This window comes from Temnothorax americanus, unplaced genomic scaffold (genome assembly GCF_048541705.1).
Source record: "Temnothorax americanus isolate GAGA-0224 unplaced genomic scaffold, ASM4854170v1 Scaffold6, whole genome shotgun sequence".
Taxonomy (NCBI): domain Eukaryota; kingdom Metazoa; phylum Arthropoda; class Insecta; order Hymenoptera; family Formicidae; genus Temnothorax; species Temnothorax americanus.
Genome location: NW_027509751.1, coordinates 2,396,624 through 2,411,222, shown reverse-complemented (window position 1 = coordinate 2,411,222; position 14,599 = coordinate 2,396,624). Strand labels below are relative to the sequence as shown.

Sequence of the window (14,599 nt, the reverse complement as noted above, 5' to 3'; positions counted from 1 at the left end):
ATTCATAGACTGTAATTTCATCGGCATTGTAGAGAAATTTTCTACACAAATACGTTGCTAATAATTTTATAGACGTAAAAAATTTATTTTTTTAGTTGCTTAATATCGTGTTTTGTAAACAAAATTTATTATAAAAATTTATTTTACATTCTAAACTGAAAAAAAAGTATATTGATTGTAACTCTGATGCTCATACATATTACCTACCTACCTACTTTTTTGCATTGCAATTGATACGATAAAGGTAAGGGTTCAAAGAATAAATAAAGTGTTGTTTAAAAAACAGCTGCTATAATAACTTTATTAAACCGGAATAAAAATTTAATATCGAATGTAATGTGTCATAACTTGATCGAAAAAAATATTATTGCAATACATTTTTTATACCCACTATTAATTTTTTTATTGGTGATGTATATATCATACATGTATATGTATATTTTATTTTATGCGGAATTTATTTTATCTTTTTAATATGACATTTAAACAAATTGAATAAATTAATAAGGTACCTAATAATTTTATATTTAGTTTTGTTTCTATTAATGAATAAAATGATTATAATAACATAATGAATAAAATAACAAATTAGATTCTTATAAGTGGAAATATTAATTAGTAATATTTTTTCCTTTTTTTTTTATCGCAGGAGAAATTTTCCACTACTGGGATCCCGGTTGCCCGGTTTACCCAGTAGCCCCAAAAGGGGAAGACCCCCCCCCCCACCTCCGGGGAGAGGCGAGGGGAGTGCCGGATTCTATGCGCGCATATCGCACGCGATAATGCCCGCATAGCCTACCGGCTAAAACTCCTGCGGATTGTCCCTCACGGCGCCTGTTGGAGGGAAATCCCGGGAAACGTTGATTTTTTGGGGTCCTCCAGCGCCTGGCCCATGTCTGGGCTTCTACCCGGAAAGCGCTTTCGCGCTTTCCCGCTCAGTTGAGCTGTCTATTGATGCTGCGGCGGGATGGGGGACATCATCCCAAAACCCGTCGCTCCTCCATCAGGGGTGGTCTATAGTGCGGGCGCGCGGTAAACCCCGCCCGCGCGCCCGCACCTTTCCCTCTCTAACAAAAAAAGATTGAACAAAAAGATCTTTGTGTCACAAGAAAACACGATATACAAAATATTTGTATATACAAATATCCAGTTCCAGTTTATAATATTCCATATTTAATTTGCACATACTTTAACATTTAATATGTAATAATAATCTTACATGTAACATGTAGTCTAACATGTACTTAACATGTAATATTAATCATTAGATTCTTCATTCTTAGATTCCTTATTTTTTTATACATTACAAATACTAATTAATATAGATATACGCTAATTAATTACAGACACACACCATAAAAATATAATTTATTTGCCGATGCAGAATTCTTTATTTTTCCCATGTAACAATCGAGATCAATATTGTATTGCTTCATAAACTTGTAAATAATTTCTTTTTATTTTTTCACTACGCTTTATAATGATTTAAATTATTTGACAATAATTTTGATTTCTACACATATAATTTTCTATACAAATAGCAATATACATTCGTTTATATAACTATTAATACTTTAATTTATTCGACGGAATGTAATATTTATTGGTCAGACGATATCTTATACTAAAATTCTTCATAAAAGCATACGAAGTCAGTTTATTTGATTTGTTTATTGTTAATTATAGCTAACTTTACTATTATTAATTATTAATGTCTTATGTCCAAATTATAATTCTTTTTTTGTGCATGATTAAATATAAATGTTTTTTTAAAATAGAATTTTATTCGCAAAACAGAAATTTATTCGCGTGACATTGTCATAAATTGTGTCAAGTAAGCGTGTCATTTTAGTACGATAAATATAATCCAAATATTAACAATTTTAATTATTCGTAACTGGAATATGAAAAATTTTACTACTTTATTCTTTGAATGTCACGATTAAATATATCAGCAATATCAGCGATTCAATCTGAATCTCAAATTGTAAGAAAATGCCATTAAAATATAAATTTATTTAATCGATATTAAATAACACAGAATTATTTTATATTAAATATATACAATATGTACACAATAATGAAAAATATAACATTGTTATCGTGTTTAAGTAACTAATCTATCGTGTACTGTTGATTCTGTTGTCGAGATTCGTTGATTCCTTGACGTTGATGACTCGTCAATGCCATTTGGATACGCTGATAGAGTGATAGTAGTTTCTTGCTCTTTAATCGGAGTCACAGATCGTATATCAGCCGGCATGATAGAGAGGCGCTGCACACTTCGTTCGCGACGAGAATCACCCATGTACTTTTTTGAACTGACCAGTGAAAAGCTCTGCCCGCCTCGTCCGCGCGAACTTAGATCTGACGATCGTCGATGTCGTCTCCGCATCCTCTTCGTGGCGCAACACAAGTATCTGATGCAAGTTAACATTGTTTAGATATGGTCAGTCAACTGAGCGTATTGATTAAGTTATTGTTAGTTTCGGTCAAAATGGAAGGAGCGCGGTTAAATTTAGCCTGATTTTTTGTTAGCCAAAAATGCCAATTTTTTGCAAATTATTGAAGCTAATAACAAATAGATTAAGAATATATAACTCCATAAACTTAAGCCTCTTGTGATTTTGAAACAAAATGACCCAAAAAAGTTTCATTTTTCTCAAATGATCTCACGTTTTTGTTTCTTCCCCCTTAGTCTCTAACTTCCTGATGGAGACATCGTGACTGCTCATCAAGTTCTCATGGGAAATTAATTATGAAGTAGTTTCTCGTTGCTTTCCTCATGTAGGTAGGGGAGTGGAGGAGGAGAGATTTTTTGCGTGGCGCTATTTTTATCAGAATTGGAACTCTTTTAGGCTATTTTGCTCCAAAACCATAAGAGGCTCAAGTTTATAAGCTACGTATTCTAAATCTGTGTGTTATCAGTTTTTATAATCCACAAAAAAATTGGCATTTTCGACTAATGAAAAATCAGACTAAAAACCTATATAAAATTGGCAGCACTCTTTTGAAAGGTTTTCACTTACGGTTTAAGAAAAGAAAAAGAAGATTTTGAATTATTTAAGTGAGCTATGATGTGTTACATTTTTAATACAAAAACATAACTAGAGAAAAAAATTCATTAATTTTTTAAAGTTATTTTTGCAAGAAGTTACTATTCGTAATCCGCAACGTTTGACAGAGTTAATCGACTTGTCGCTGCTATGATAGATATTACAACTTTAAATTTACCTGTCGAAGTACTTTCTAAAAGTACCACTCACGAAGTAGAGAGCGATGGGGTTGATGCAGCTATTGGTGTAAGCAAGGCAAAAACCCAAGATACGAAAGTAGTGCCAAAATGCATTGTAATCCTCTAGCGCAGTTGGATGGATATAAAACCACAGCATGAAAACATGTTGTGGTAAAAAACAAACAGCAAACACAATGACGAAAGCCATCACCATCTTTGCCACCTTTTTACGGGCCTGTATTTGCCTTACCTAAAATACAGTGAACATTAATATCCGCACAAAAAATGCACAATGTTTACTGTATAAACTAACTCGAGACTAAAACAATGTAGTAAATCTTGAATTGATATTGCGCATGGATGATAAGACAGAATTTAGAAATAAAGATAGAAATAAATATATATATATATATATATATATATATATATATATATTACAAATAAGAAAAGAAGATTTAAATTTTGATGAAACGTCTTAGTATTTTCGCATGTTATAATTAAATTGTAATTAAATGTATGCGAGTTACCTGGCCTTGTACTTCGCCGAGTATATTTCTCGTACTGCGTATAAGATGTCTGGCCATCAATATATAGAAAACGGCGATGATGCTGAGAGGTATAACATAATAGATGAAGAAGCGACATATCAGTATCACCTTTGGATAGTTTGGTCCAAATTCCTCAGGAAACGGATAACAGGCCTGCAATTGTATGACATATATATGGTGTGTGTGTGTGTGTGTGTGTGTGTGTGTGCGTGTGCGTGTGCGTGTGCGTGTGTGTGTGTGTGTGTGTGTGTGTGTGTGTGTGTGTGCGTGTGTGTGTGCGTGTGTGTGTGTGTGTGCGTGTGCGTGTGCGTGTGTGTGTGTGTGTGTGTGTGTGTGTACTATATGTATATATCAAAATCATTAGGTTTTTACTACGCAACTTATAAAATAGACAAATAGAGAAGTACATCGTTCGTTTTAACAATTTACATATAGCTGTCAGTGACGAATTTAAAGGCTAGATCTAAAACAGGATTAGTTACGAGCAGGATAATCCAACTTACGTAAAAGCTTATGTTTGCATTGACCTGGAAGAACCTGAGATACGAAAAGGAAGCCGGAATCGCGCATATTATGGCCAAAACCCAAATCAGTCCCGCAACAATCGCAGTGAAGCGTGTTGCTCGTCTTCCACTACCTGAAATAAATAATCAGATAATTTAATTACAATACTTTATTTCTTATTCTTATTTCTTAAGGATACAAGTTTTATTTGTCTTTATAAAAAATATTCTATTTTAATTAATTATCGGTATTGAGAAAGATATTTGTTATCGCTATATATAGTTTTATACCTGTCACGTGCAATTTTCTCATTGGATCTACAATTGCGAAGAATCGGTCCGCTGACAGCGCAGTTAATGTAAAAACCGAAACTCCAATCGATATGTCCTTAGCGCATTCGGAAAGTTTACACAATGCTAAACCGAAAGGCCAGGAGTCCAATATGTATACCGTAAAGGTGAACGGTATGCATGTCACTATTACCTATAACAGAATGCAATGAGAAATTAGATTCAATTACAACTAAAAGCACGACCTGGATTTTATTCAATTTATATCGTCAATCATCTGTGTTAAGTTAAAACCTCAAATCGAAATCTGATGTTTGAGTAATCCGTACTGTGACAGAACAGACCGCATCCGACGATATCAGATTTTCTGGTTAAAAAGCGGCAAATATCTGTCATTGTAAGTTCGTGTAAGCTCATCGCGACACGTACCACATGTAACATCGACGAGATCGTGTAAGCTACTTGTTTGTGTGACAAAAAAGGAGCATTTTAAACTCTTGGACGGCCAATCATCGAACAGGGAAGGTGCCGTCTGAAATTCCGAGATTGCAGCTATAAGAGCTGGTTAATATTAGAGGCTAAGAACCGCCTTTAGGTCGCGCTTAACACTGTATTGTTTGGTATGCATGATGTTACCAAGTGCACTAAATCTGATAATAAACTAACACTTGTTGTACATGTATATATATATATATATATATATATATATAACATTTTGCATTTGCAATGGACAGCAAGTGTTAGTTTATTATCAGATTTAGTGCACTTGGTTACATCATGCATACCAAACAATACAGTGTTAACGCGACCTGAAGGCGGTTCTTAGGCCGAGTTTTACACAAGTGTCGGTTAACTTTTAATCTTAGATTAACTCACTCTTCGTCTCCTTCTAACGTCCCCCTTAGAAAGAGACGAAGAGTGAGTTAATCTAAGATTAAAAGTTAACCGACACTTGTGAAACTGGACCTTAGCCTCTTATAACCAGCTCTTATATCTGCAATCCTGGAATTTCAGATGACAGCTTCTCTGTTCGATGATTGGCCGTCCCAGAAAATTTAAAATGCTTCTTTTTTTTGTCACACAAACAAGTAGCTTATACGATCTCGTCAATGTTACATGCAATACGCGTCGCGATGAGCTTCTTACAATGACAGATATTTGCCGCTTTTTAACGAGAAAATCTGGATCGACGGATGCGGTCTTTTCTGTCACAATACGAACTGCTCAAATATCAGATTTCGATTTGAGATTTTAACTTAAGGACGTTCTCCGGTGGCAGTTGTGCTCAACTCAGACTCACGGAGTAATGATATGGTTGACAACTACTTCCGTGCGTAAAAGTCTGAAACTCGTCTAGCCGCGCAGCTTTACTCGATCTGGCAAATTTTTGTTCCGTTTCCATTTCTCCAATACCAATCATAAATGAGTACGTTCTACTTGTTTATTGAGCATTCTGAAAGTAAATAATAATGAATCTCATAAAGAAAAAATATTAAATAACTTGATTTAAATAACGTTGCCCATAAGATCTTAACGTTCTCTACTTAATTTATATGTCGCAGCGGTAGCAACGTTGCCAAGTTTCGCAGTGATCTCTCCCTCTTTCTGCCTCCGAGCAGACAAAAATTATGTCCGATAGTGTTCTTTAGACGACTATTTCTCAAAAATAAATACCGCTTGCTATATCGAACTTTATTGTCACACGTTACTAATAATATGAGGCATTTTATACTATTTTTTTAAAAAAATTCTAAGAAAACTGTACTTATTATTCATTAAAATGTCCGTGTCGAGAGAGCTCAACATAGGGATCCCGTGTTAAAAATCGGAACTTTAAAGCTGAATATCTCGAATTTTAGTACCGCAAGGGACATTGAATAAAAAGCCTACGTATAAAATGCGTTTAATTAAAAATATACTGAAAGTTTAAAAAAATAATCGGAACTTTGAAGCTGAATATCTCGAATTTTAGTACCGCAAGGGGCATTGAATAAAACGCCTACGTATAAAACGCGTTTAATTAAACATATACTGAAAGTTTAAGAAAAATTCTAAGAAAACGATTTTGCCGGTGAACGTCCTTAACAGATGGTTGACGATATAAATTGAATAAAATCCAGTATATATATATAGATGTTACGTACCAGTAAATCCCCTAACGCCAGCGAGAGGACGTACGTATTAGGTACGTTTCTCATATTTCTGTGTCGAAGGATCGTAAGAGCAAGCACGCCATTTCCAGTGAGGCCGATTAGCAGGATAAAAAAAAAGATGATTGGTACGAAGTACGTTTCTGGCCGCTCGCTGAACGGTATATATTTCTCTTCCTCATCGTTGATATTTTTCGTGGTATTGGCAAAGTCACTGGCTTCTGTGTAATTTGTTATTAATGCCAATGGCGTTAATCCTGTTGTTATCATGAACATTGTAATCGAGGAGGATGGCGAGGCACTTGTCGCATATGGCCACGACATAGCTATTCCGTCCCGATTCAAGCACTTCTTTGCCGTTAATGATTTTCTTTACATTTTGATCTTTCTTCTTCGTTATCCAAATAGAGCCTCCAACGTCAATGACAGTTACATGCACTAGCTGTAAAATAAAAAGAAATTAATGATTTTTATGTACAGAAAGTTTGAAACTAATTTGTTTATTATTGGTTTATGTTCTGCTAACGCTAAAAAGCTTTATTTTCAATATATAAGCACATAAAAGAGACAATGTTCAAAATATTATGTTAAAAACATGAAATAACATCATCGATAATAACGTGAATAAATAACGTTAAATACTCCAGAGTCGGACATTTAAATTGACTGTGTGATTATAATCTTTATAATATTATAATTAAAATTATAAACTCTGGTATTGATTATAATATCTGACGTGATGTTGCAATTTATTACTACTTAATGTATTTGGTGTTGAACGCATAAAACATCAGATATTCCAAGTATTTTATACACACACAAATAATTTACATATCTAAAACTTAACAGATAATATATGAGACCAAATGGCATAATATATCTTTCACGTTTTATTCTCTTTAATTTTTTCTTTGCAACATTTTGTACTTTTTGCATATTGAAAGTACAGTTCGTTAGCTATAAAAAGCAATATTTATTTAAAAATTATAAGATATCCAATATTTTATTAGAAATATATAAGTTTTTTGAAAAATATTTAACGAATTAATTGATCCTCTCATCTGGGTAGAAAGGCACATGACATGAGATATATATGTCCGCATATTAAGACAAAAAAAGAAAAAATACACACATAAAAAGCAATGTTTCCAAATTAACATATTTTACATTTTTAAATTAACATTTACATTTTAAATTACATTTTTAAATTAACATATTTATTAATCCATTTTAATTAATATATTTATAAAAATCCTTTTTTATCATATTTATTCTTACATGTATTAAGTGGTTTTTGAATTTGTTCTTTTGATTAATTAATACCATATTAATTTCTTTTTTATTTTTTCTAGTTTTTTTAATTGGTAAGTTTATGTAGATCTTTTTACATGTTGTTGTTTTTTTATATATAAATTTAATCTTTTAAAAATCTTCTTATGCGTGCGCTAATATCAAAATTAGATTTCTTTGGAACACACATTTAAACCAGAATATAAAAATTAAAAATTTTGCTAAAATGTAATTAAATAAATACAATTTTTACAATTGTAATAAAGTACGTAGAATTCTATACATATGAATAATGTAAGACAGTTTACGTGACTGTAAAAATTTACTTTTATTATTACTTATTATTACTTATATTAAATACTAAATTAAACTAATATTATTAAATTTATTTATATTATCAAAAGGTCAACTATAACAATATGTATCCATAATTATCGCTTGCAAACGAATGCAGTTTGAATGACACGTGTCAGAAATGAACTCGTGAATTTCTCATTTGCTTTATTGTCTTAAAAAGTTTTTAGAAACTAATCAAAATCTAAATCAACTTTTGACAACTTGTTCTTATAATTAGCTTTATATCCTTTAAATCCTTATTGGTAGGTCGTATTTTGCGCCGCCTGTGAAGTAAAGTGAACTACATAAAGTGAGCTCACAAAGTTGTTTGTGAACGTATTACTCGTAGTGCTCTTTTGAAATTTGTGATCCTGTAAGCACTTTACAGATTGTCGCAATTTTCGATATAGTTTCAAATGTTAAATGAGTGCCGTTACAGCATTGCCGCTGCATAGAACGTGTTAGAACGCGTAGGAGTAATCTTTCACGAATCACGGACATATATCGTTAACCTTTAATCGATTACCAAACATTTCACATAGGAGATATGCCATTGGCTATTGTGCAGGAATATCAGTCAAGCAATGATAAGGTTAATCCTCCGATACGGATTGACAAATTGCTAACTGAACCTTTTGTACAATGTTGTGTTTCAATGTATTACGGCTGTTTCTCTTGATAAAAGAAAGTTGATAAGTCTAACAATAAGATGGAAGACTGAAACAAAATTTACAATAAATTTTAATAAAAGCTAAAATAATAATTATCCTTACAAAGAAATATAAATTATTACAAATAAATTACGAGATGTAGAGCAGAATTATTATTGATTATGATCGATAAATCATATAGCTATATATATATATGTTTTGCTTCAAAAAGTTCAATTGGCCATGGGCCACGCTATTCTCCGTGTTTTGCTTCACTATATCATTCCTCATTTTCGCGACCTGTCTTTGCCATGCCATTGTAAACTCTGAGCTTTAGCTTTAGAAAGGATAACTATGACGTAAAGATGGCGAGTTACTGAAAAAATAACGTAACAAAAGCAAAAAGGCTTTGTATCGAACATCAATCAGAAATGTTTCCCCCGCATTCATGTGAATCTTTGAATATTTATTTATATATTTAAGTAGTTATATATTTAACGTTGACATTTCACGAACTTGTTCCACGAAAGCGATGTGACATTAAACATAACTCATCAGATGCTGTACATATACACTGTTTCGTTCATGAGTGACAGTGTAGTATAGTGTACGGATGAAGGGATTTATAACTTGCTTGCCATAAATCCGATCTAAATTTAAAGGCTGTAAACAAGACTAAGAAGAGTAGGATAAAATAGGATTTGGATCTATGTATCGGCAAATGTACCGCTTAAGAGAGATGCCAAAATATTTCATCGTCTGTAGCGTTAGTGTGTAACTATAATAGCGAATTTGGTTGGACGCACCAGTGCGCACTCAGTGCACATTAACGCCATCGTACACCAAATAACCTAAAGTGTTTGTTTAATATATAAATGGATTAAAACAGAATAAATTACTTTTACTTCGCCAGTAGTCAAATAATAAACAACAATGGAAATATTAATCGACTCTACTGGCCATTATATTGTCTTGGCGATTATAATGGCCAGTAAAGTCGATTAATATATCCATTGTTGTTTATTATTTGACTGGCGAAGTAAAAGTGATTTATTCTGGTTTGAATATACACCTTTGACTTAGAAAATTTTGGTGTTTTTATCTTATATTATTGTTTATTAAAAATAATTTACTACGCCAACCAAAATTGTGTTTCAAGTCTGACGATTTGTCTGGCGCACAGTTACTATGGTTGGAATAATATTGTTTAGTTTAATAGAGCTTATTGCGATAAATATTACCACATGCCTCAGTGGTCGAATTGGTACGACGCACTCTTTATGGAATGAGGGAGTTTCCATGCAGGTTCAAACCCTGGCTGAGGTAATATTTTTCGCAATAAATTTAATTATTTAAATGAGATGCTTATATATATAAGTATCAAATATTACATCAATTTATATATTGATTAAAAGATCTTGACGATAATCGAACCAAATCGTATAAGTCGTATTGTCTTGGCGATTATAATGGCCAGTAGCTAGAGTCGATTAATATTTCCATTGTTATAAATGAATTAAGTCACGAAATCCTCAATATTCTTTATTGTACTATTTGGTAAAATATATATTGGGCATTTTATCAGTCGAAATATTTGCATTTTACTTTAAATATTAGAGATTAAATCAGTGTACACACACACACAACAGCTTTAATGTGCACTGAGTGCACACTGGTGCGTCCAACCGAATTCGCTACAAATAACAAGCAAAATATACAATCGGAAATATGAAAAACCCCATCTTCTTCAAAGCTAGAAGAACTTTACCCTCATTTATACACATATTTTTTCATTAATTCGTAAAACATGTAGCAGAAATTAAGATGAGACAAACTCAGCGGATTCGATTCCATTGGAGCATATATGATTTGGCAACATTCCAGTAGTTGTATTGCTGATTCTCATGTATAACTTATGGGTGGATTAGAGAAAAAAAGAGCAGCAGATAGCAGCAAACTGCATGCGTGCTATGATAAAATTTCGCGAGTAGAGAAACTAGCTCTCTAATTCCTACATTGAGCACATTGCATACCTAATGTAGATCCATGAAAGCAATGCATTGTGTATGGGCCTATTGATAATATTACATCTCATTTGGATACAAATTTCTATGATTATTACATATTATTACACATATTAATGATGATGTTTTCACGACTAATGACACAGTTTACATGCGCGTATCAGTTTGAAAGAAATTACTTTTTCTATCTGTCATCCGTGATTGCAACCGAATCGTTGGAGAAAAATCAGTAATCGAAAAGAAGCGCTACTCGACTTTATGACGCTTGTAAAAAATGGATGACTGGATGAGCACACTTGCAATGATTCTGAAAATATGCCGCACTTATGTGTAGATATGAGACCTACGAAAAAATTAATAAAAAAATTAATTAAAAATTAAATTAAAAAGCGCCGCTCTAAAAGTGCCGAAGTTTTTGTTTAAATTTTAATGCTGTACTTGCGATAAATGATCCACGGCTTCCACGCTTTTTATTTAGAGCATATGAAAATGTTTGTACGTATGTGTAGGCGTTTTCATCAGAAGAGCGATGATATTCTCTGTTTTTGCGCGTTTGATTAAACTTTCTATTTCCATTACCCGTCATTCTATAATCTTCACTTCTCATTAATTTATTTTTTCCCGGCAACTCCACTTTTGAGAATAAAATAATTGGTGCAATGGTAAATGTGACTTTCTGCATTGGCATTTTTTATTGTAATTATTATAATTCTAAAAATATTTGCATACCTTATATTAACATCATTTTATACATCAATTTTAAAGAAAATGTAGGGCAAGAATATTTATTTGTACAGCCGCTCTAGAAGAGACGTAATGCAGGGGATCTTGACATGGTCTAATCACATTTCCGACGACTGCACGACTTACGAATACGACTTCAAATTTGAGATGGAAAGAAGTTTTAGAAATCTTTTTTTTTTGTACAATAGCTCGCAATTGAATAATTATTTAGATTTTTCTATTCAAAACGTCAAATAAAATAGTAGTATATATTTTTTTATACATATAGTAAATAACTCCTTAGAGATAATTCAGTAAAATTGAATACAAAATATATCAAATAAATTAACATATCGGATGAATAAGATTTCTATAGTACTATATTTATAATACTATATTTTCTTACGGATAAAATAATTTTTTCCGACAGTCGTGAAATATCAGTCGTTGTCGTATTTCTTTCCGAGAACGAAGAACACTTCCACGTGTAAAACGCGAAATCTCGGCTAGTGTCGTAAACATTTTAACGGCCTATGACGAGATTCATTTTAACCGTTTCCCTCTTGGAGAGTATCATGGACCAAATGATGGCTGTTAATTGGGTTGAGAAAATAATCAAATTCAGACACATGGCCTGACGAATTTGCGGTAGGTTGGACTGCCTTCATTGCCGTTTACCCTATAGCGATCAATCATTATTGGAAGTTACATTTCCGTTTACGCTCTAACTCACGAATATACAATGTCTACATTTTGTTATCATATTTATAATGCAGAAAAAAATGTTATCGCAATACTAAATGTACTGTGATGTCAACACATCGCGGTATTGAATTAATATTGATATGCTTTCTGCACTCTGCTCACATTATGACATTTATTCGATAATACAGATTTTCGCTCAAGGCTATTCTTCGAAAACATTTTTTTCTTCTTTTTTAAGATGATATATTGATGATTGGTTCTGCGAAATAGATTATTACAATTCCATATTGTGTATTATTTCTTGTTAGCCATTTGCCATTTCTACGATAAACGTATGCTTATTTTAAGAAAACATAGAAAGGAGTAGAATAATTGTTAAAAAAAATAGTGAGTTATTAGATTATTGTTATATTGAACCGAATGTTTTTTTTTTTGCGAAGACTTTAGACAGATTTGCCGTGTGCCGCGCCGTATTGTTCGCACTCGCTCTCGATCGATACGAGGGCTAAAAGAAATTTCTTTTCGTCAGCCCTGAGGGTGATTTCCCTCCATTTACGATCTACCTGACCTCGTAATAACTCAAGTATACCCATACTGTCGCAGGTGGCAAGCCGACGCCGTAATGGCGGTTTCCGTAACTTTTGTAAGTGAAAAAGTTCATGCATTGAAGTTTAATTAACCCTGCAATTAAGGAGTGTTAATGATGTAGACAGAATTTTGTACGGGCATCGAACTTGTTTTAATTGAATATTTTGATTGAAAGATATGCACAACAAACAGCACAAAAATATACGGAGAAAGCATTAAGAAAGCATGCAATTCTGTTAGATATTAATAGAAGTATATTCTTCGACAAATTGTTAGTAAGAATTTATTTGATGTACGACGGGTAAAAAAAGTATTTTTACACCTTGTTTATTCTGGGATAATGTATGTCTTACACGTCAAATTTTTCTTTTCTATATTATATGAGTACGAATTCTTATTCTTATGACAATTGATTTAAAAAATGTCAGCAATTGGTTTTATCAGAAAAATTATATTATTAAGAAAAAAAATCGATTTTTAACATTATAATATTGTTCTTTATTGTTAAATAATTGTGGTTTTCTAGAAAAATTCTTATTTTAATGGACTTTATGGAAAGACAGAAAATCATGTCAACCGTCCTACACAAGCGCCTGACCCGGTATTTTACCTAGGCATCACGTGTGTAAAGTGACACACATACCAAGTGATTAATCTGTAAATTCAATCACAATTTTAAATAATATTGCATATCAGAGTTTAGTCAATCCGAAAGTGCCCGTGAACGATACTGCGTTGAGTATGTCGAATGAGAAATTACAAGAATTTATATTGCTAATATCTCTAGAGGAGAAAATTTACAGTTTAATTTACAGTTTAAAGAGCTTTTTGACAAGCAATTTAAAAATTAAATTGTATACATCGTAGCATTACCAGAATTCAAGCCTTTCGTTGTTTTTTTTTCCAAGATAAAGTTTCAGTTTGTCGATTTAGTTACAATGTTTTTTTTTTATGGAACTAGATATTTTTAAATGTTTTTTATATCCCATGCATGTGAATGTATGCCAGATGGCCCCGTCGACAGATATTAGATCGTATAAATCTTTTTCTCAACTAGACACTACACAATTATCAACTAGAAACTAGACAAAATAAGAACAAAATTCTAATAGCACCTATTAAAGTTATTAATAACAATTTGTATATGCGCATAAAATAATATTTAAATATTGCAAATATTTTAAATAATTAGCAGCTAATTATTTGCAAAAATGTTGGAACCGTTATTTTTGAATTTAACAGAATATTGTGATTTGGATTATATGTATACATTCGATCAATAGATGCAGTCATTCATAATTTAGAGTCATGATAAGGATTGATGTTCTCTCGTCGGATTTGTTCGGATGTAATACTTGCCAGGAAATGTTTAAGATAGTACCTGAAAATATCGTGACCAAATGCATGCGTCGAACATCCGTGCGATCGTATATTTGAGTGCTTCCGAACACGCATACTAGATCTGAGGATTCATGAAGTTCATTCGTGCGTTCTAAATGTCACAGCACATATTGCTGAATGCATATATTCGCTTGTATACGCATCATCGCGATGTA

At 32.4% G+C, this 14,599-nt stretch overlaps 2 protein-coding genes across 22 annotated transcripts in view; one reads left to right on the top strand and one right to left on the bottom strand.

The window, feature by feature from the left end:
• The window catches only part of LOC143905115 (neuropeptide CCHamide-2 receptor), an 86,467-nt gene that overhangs the window by 9,769 nt on the left and 62,099 nt on the right, over positions 1–14,599 (top strand). The window lies entirely within an intron of this gene.
• Positions 1,352–14,599, bottom strand: part of LOC143905117 (neuropeptide CCHamide-1 receptor-like) — a 60,803-nt gene continuing 47,555 nt past the window's right edge. For 10 of the 11 annotated variants that reach the window (XM_077420290.1, XM_077420292.1, XM_077420291.1 and 7 more), the window contains 6 exons: positions 6,722–7,169; positions 4,578–4,770; positions 4,287–4,420; positions 3,763–3,936; positions 3,235–3,485; positions 1,352–2,420 (listed from right to left, as the gene is read on the bottom strand). In XM_077420290.1, the coding sequence (XP_077276416.1) occupies positions 2,108–2,420; positions 3,235–3,485; positions 3,763–3,936; positions 4,287–4,420; positions 4,578–4,770; positions 6,722–7,051 (1,395 nt within the window). In that variant the 5' untranslated portion in view covers positions 7,052–7,169 and the 3' untranslated portion in view covers positions 1,352–2,107. The remainder of the gene's footprint in view (positions 2,421–3,234; positions 3,486–3,762; positions 3,937–4,286; positions 4,421–4,577; positions 4,771–6,721; positions 7,170–14,599) is intronic. The other variant, XM_077420298.1, reaches the window with a different exon arrangement.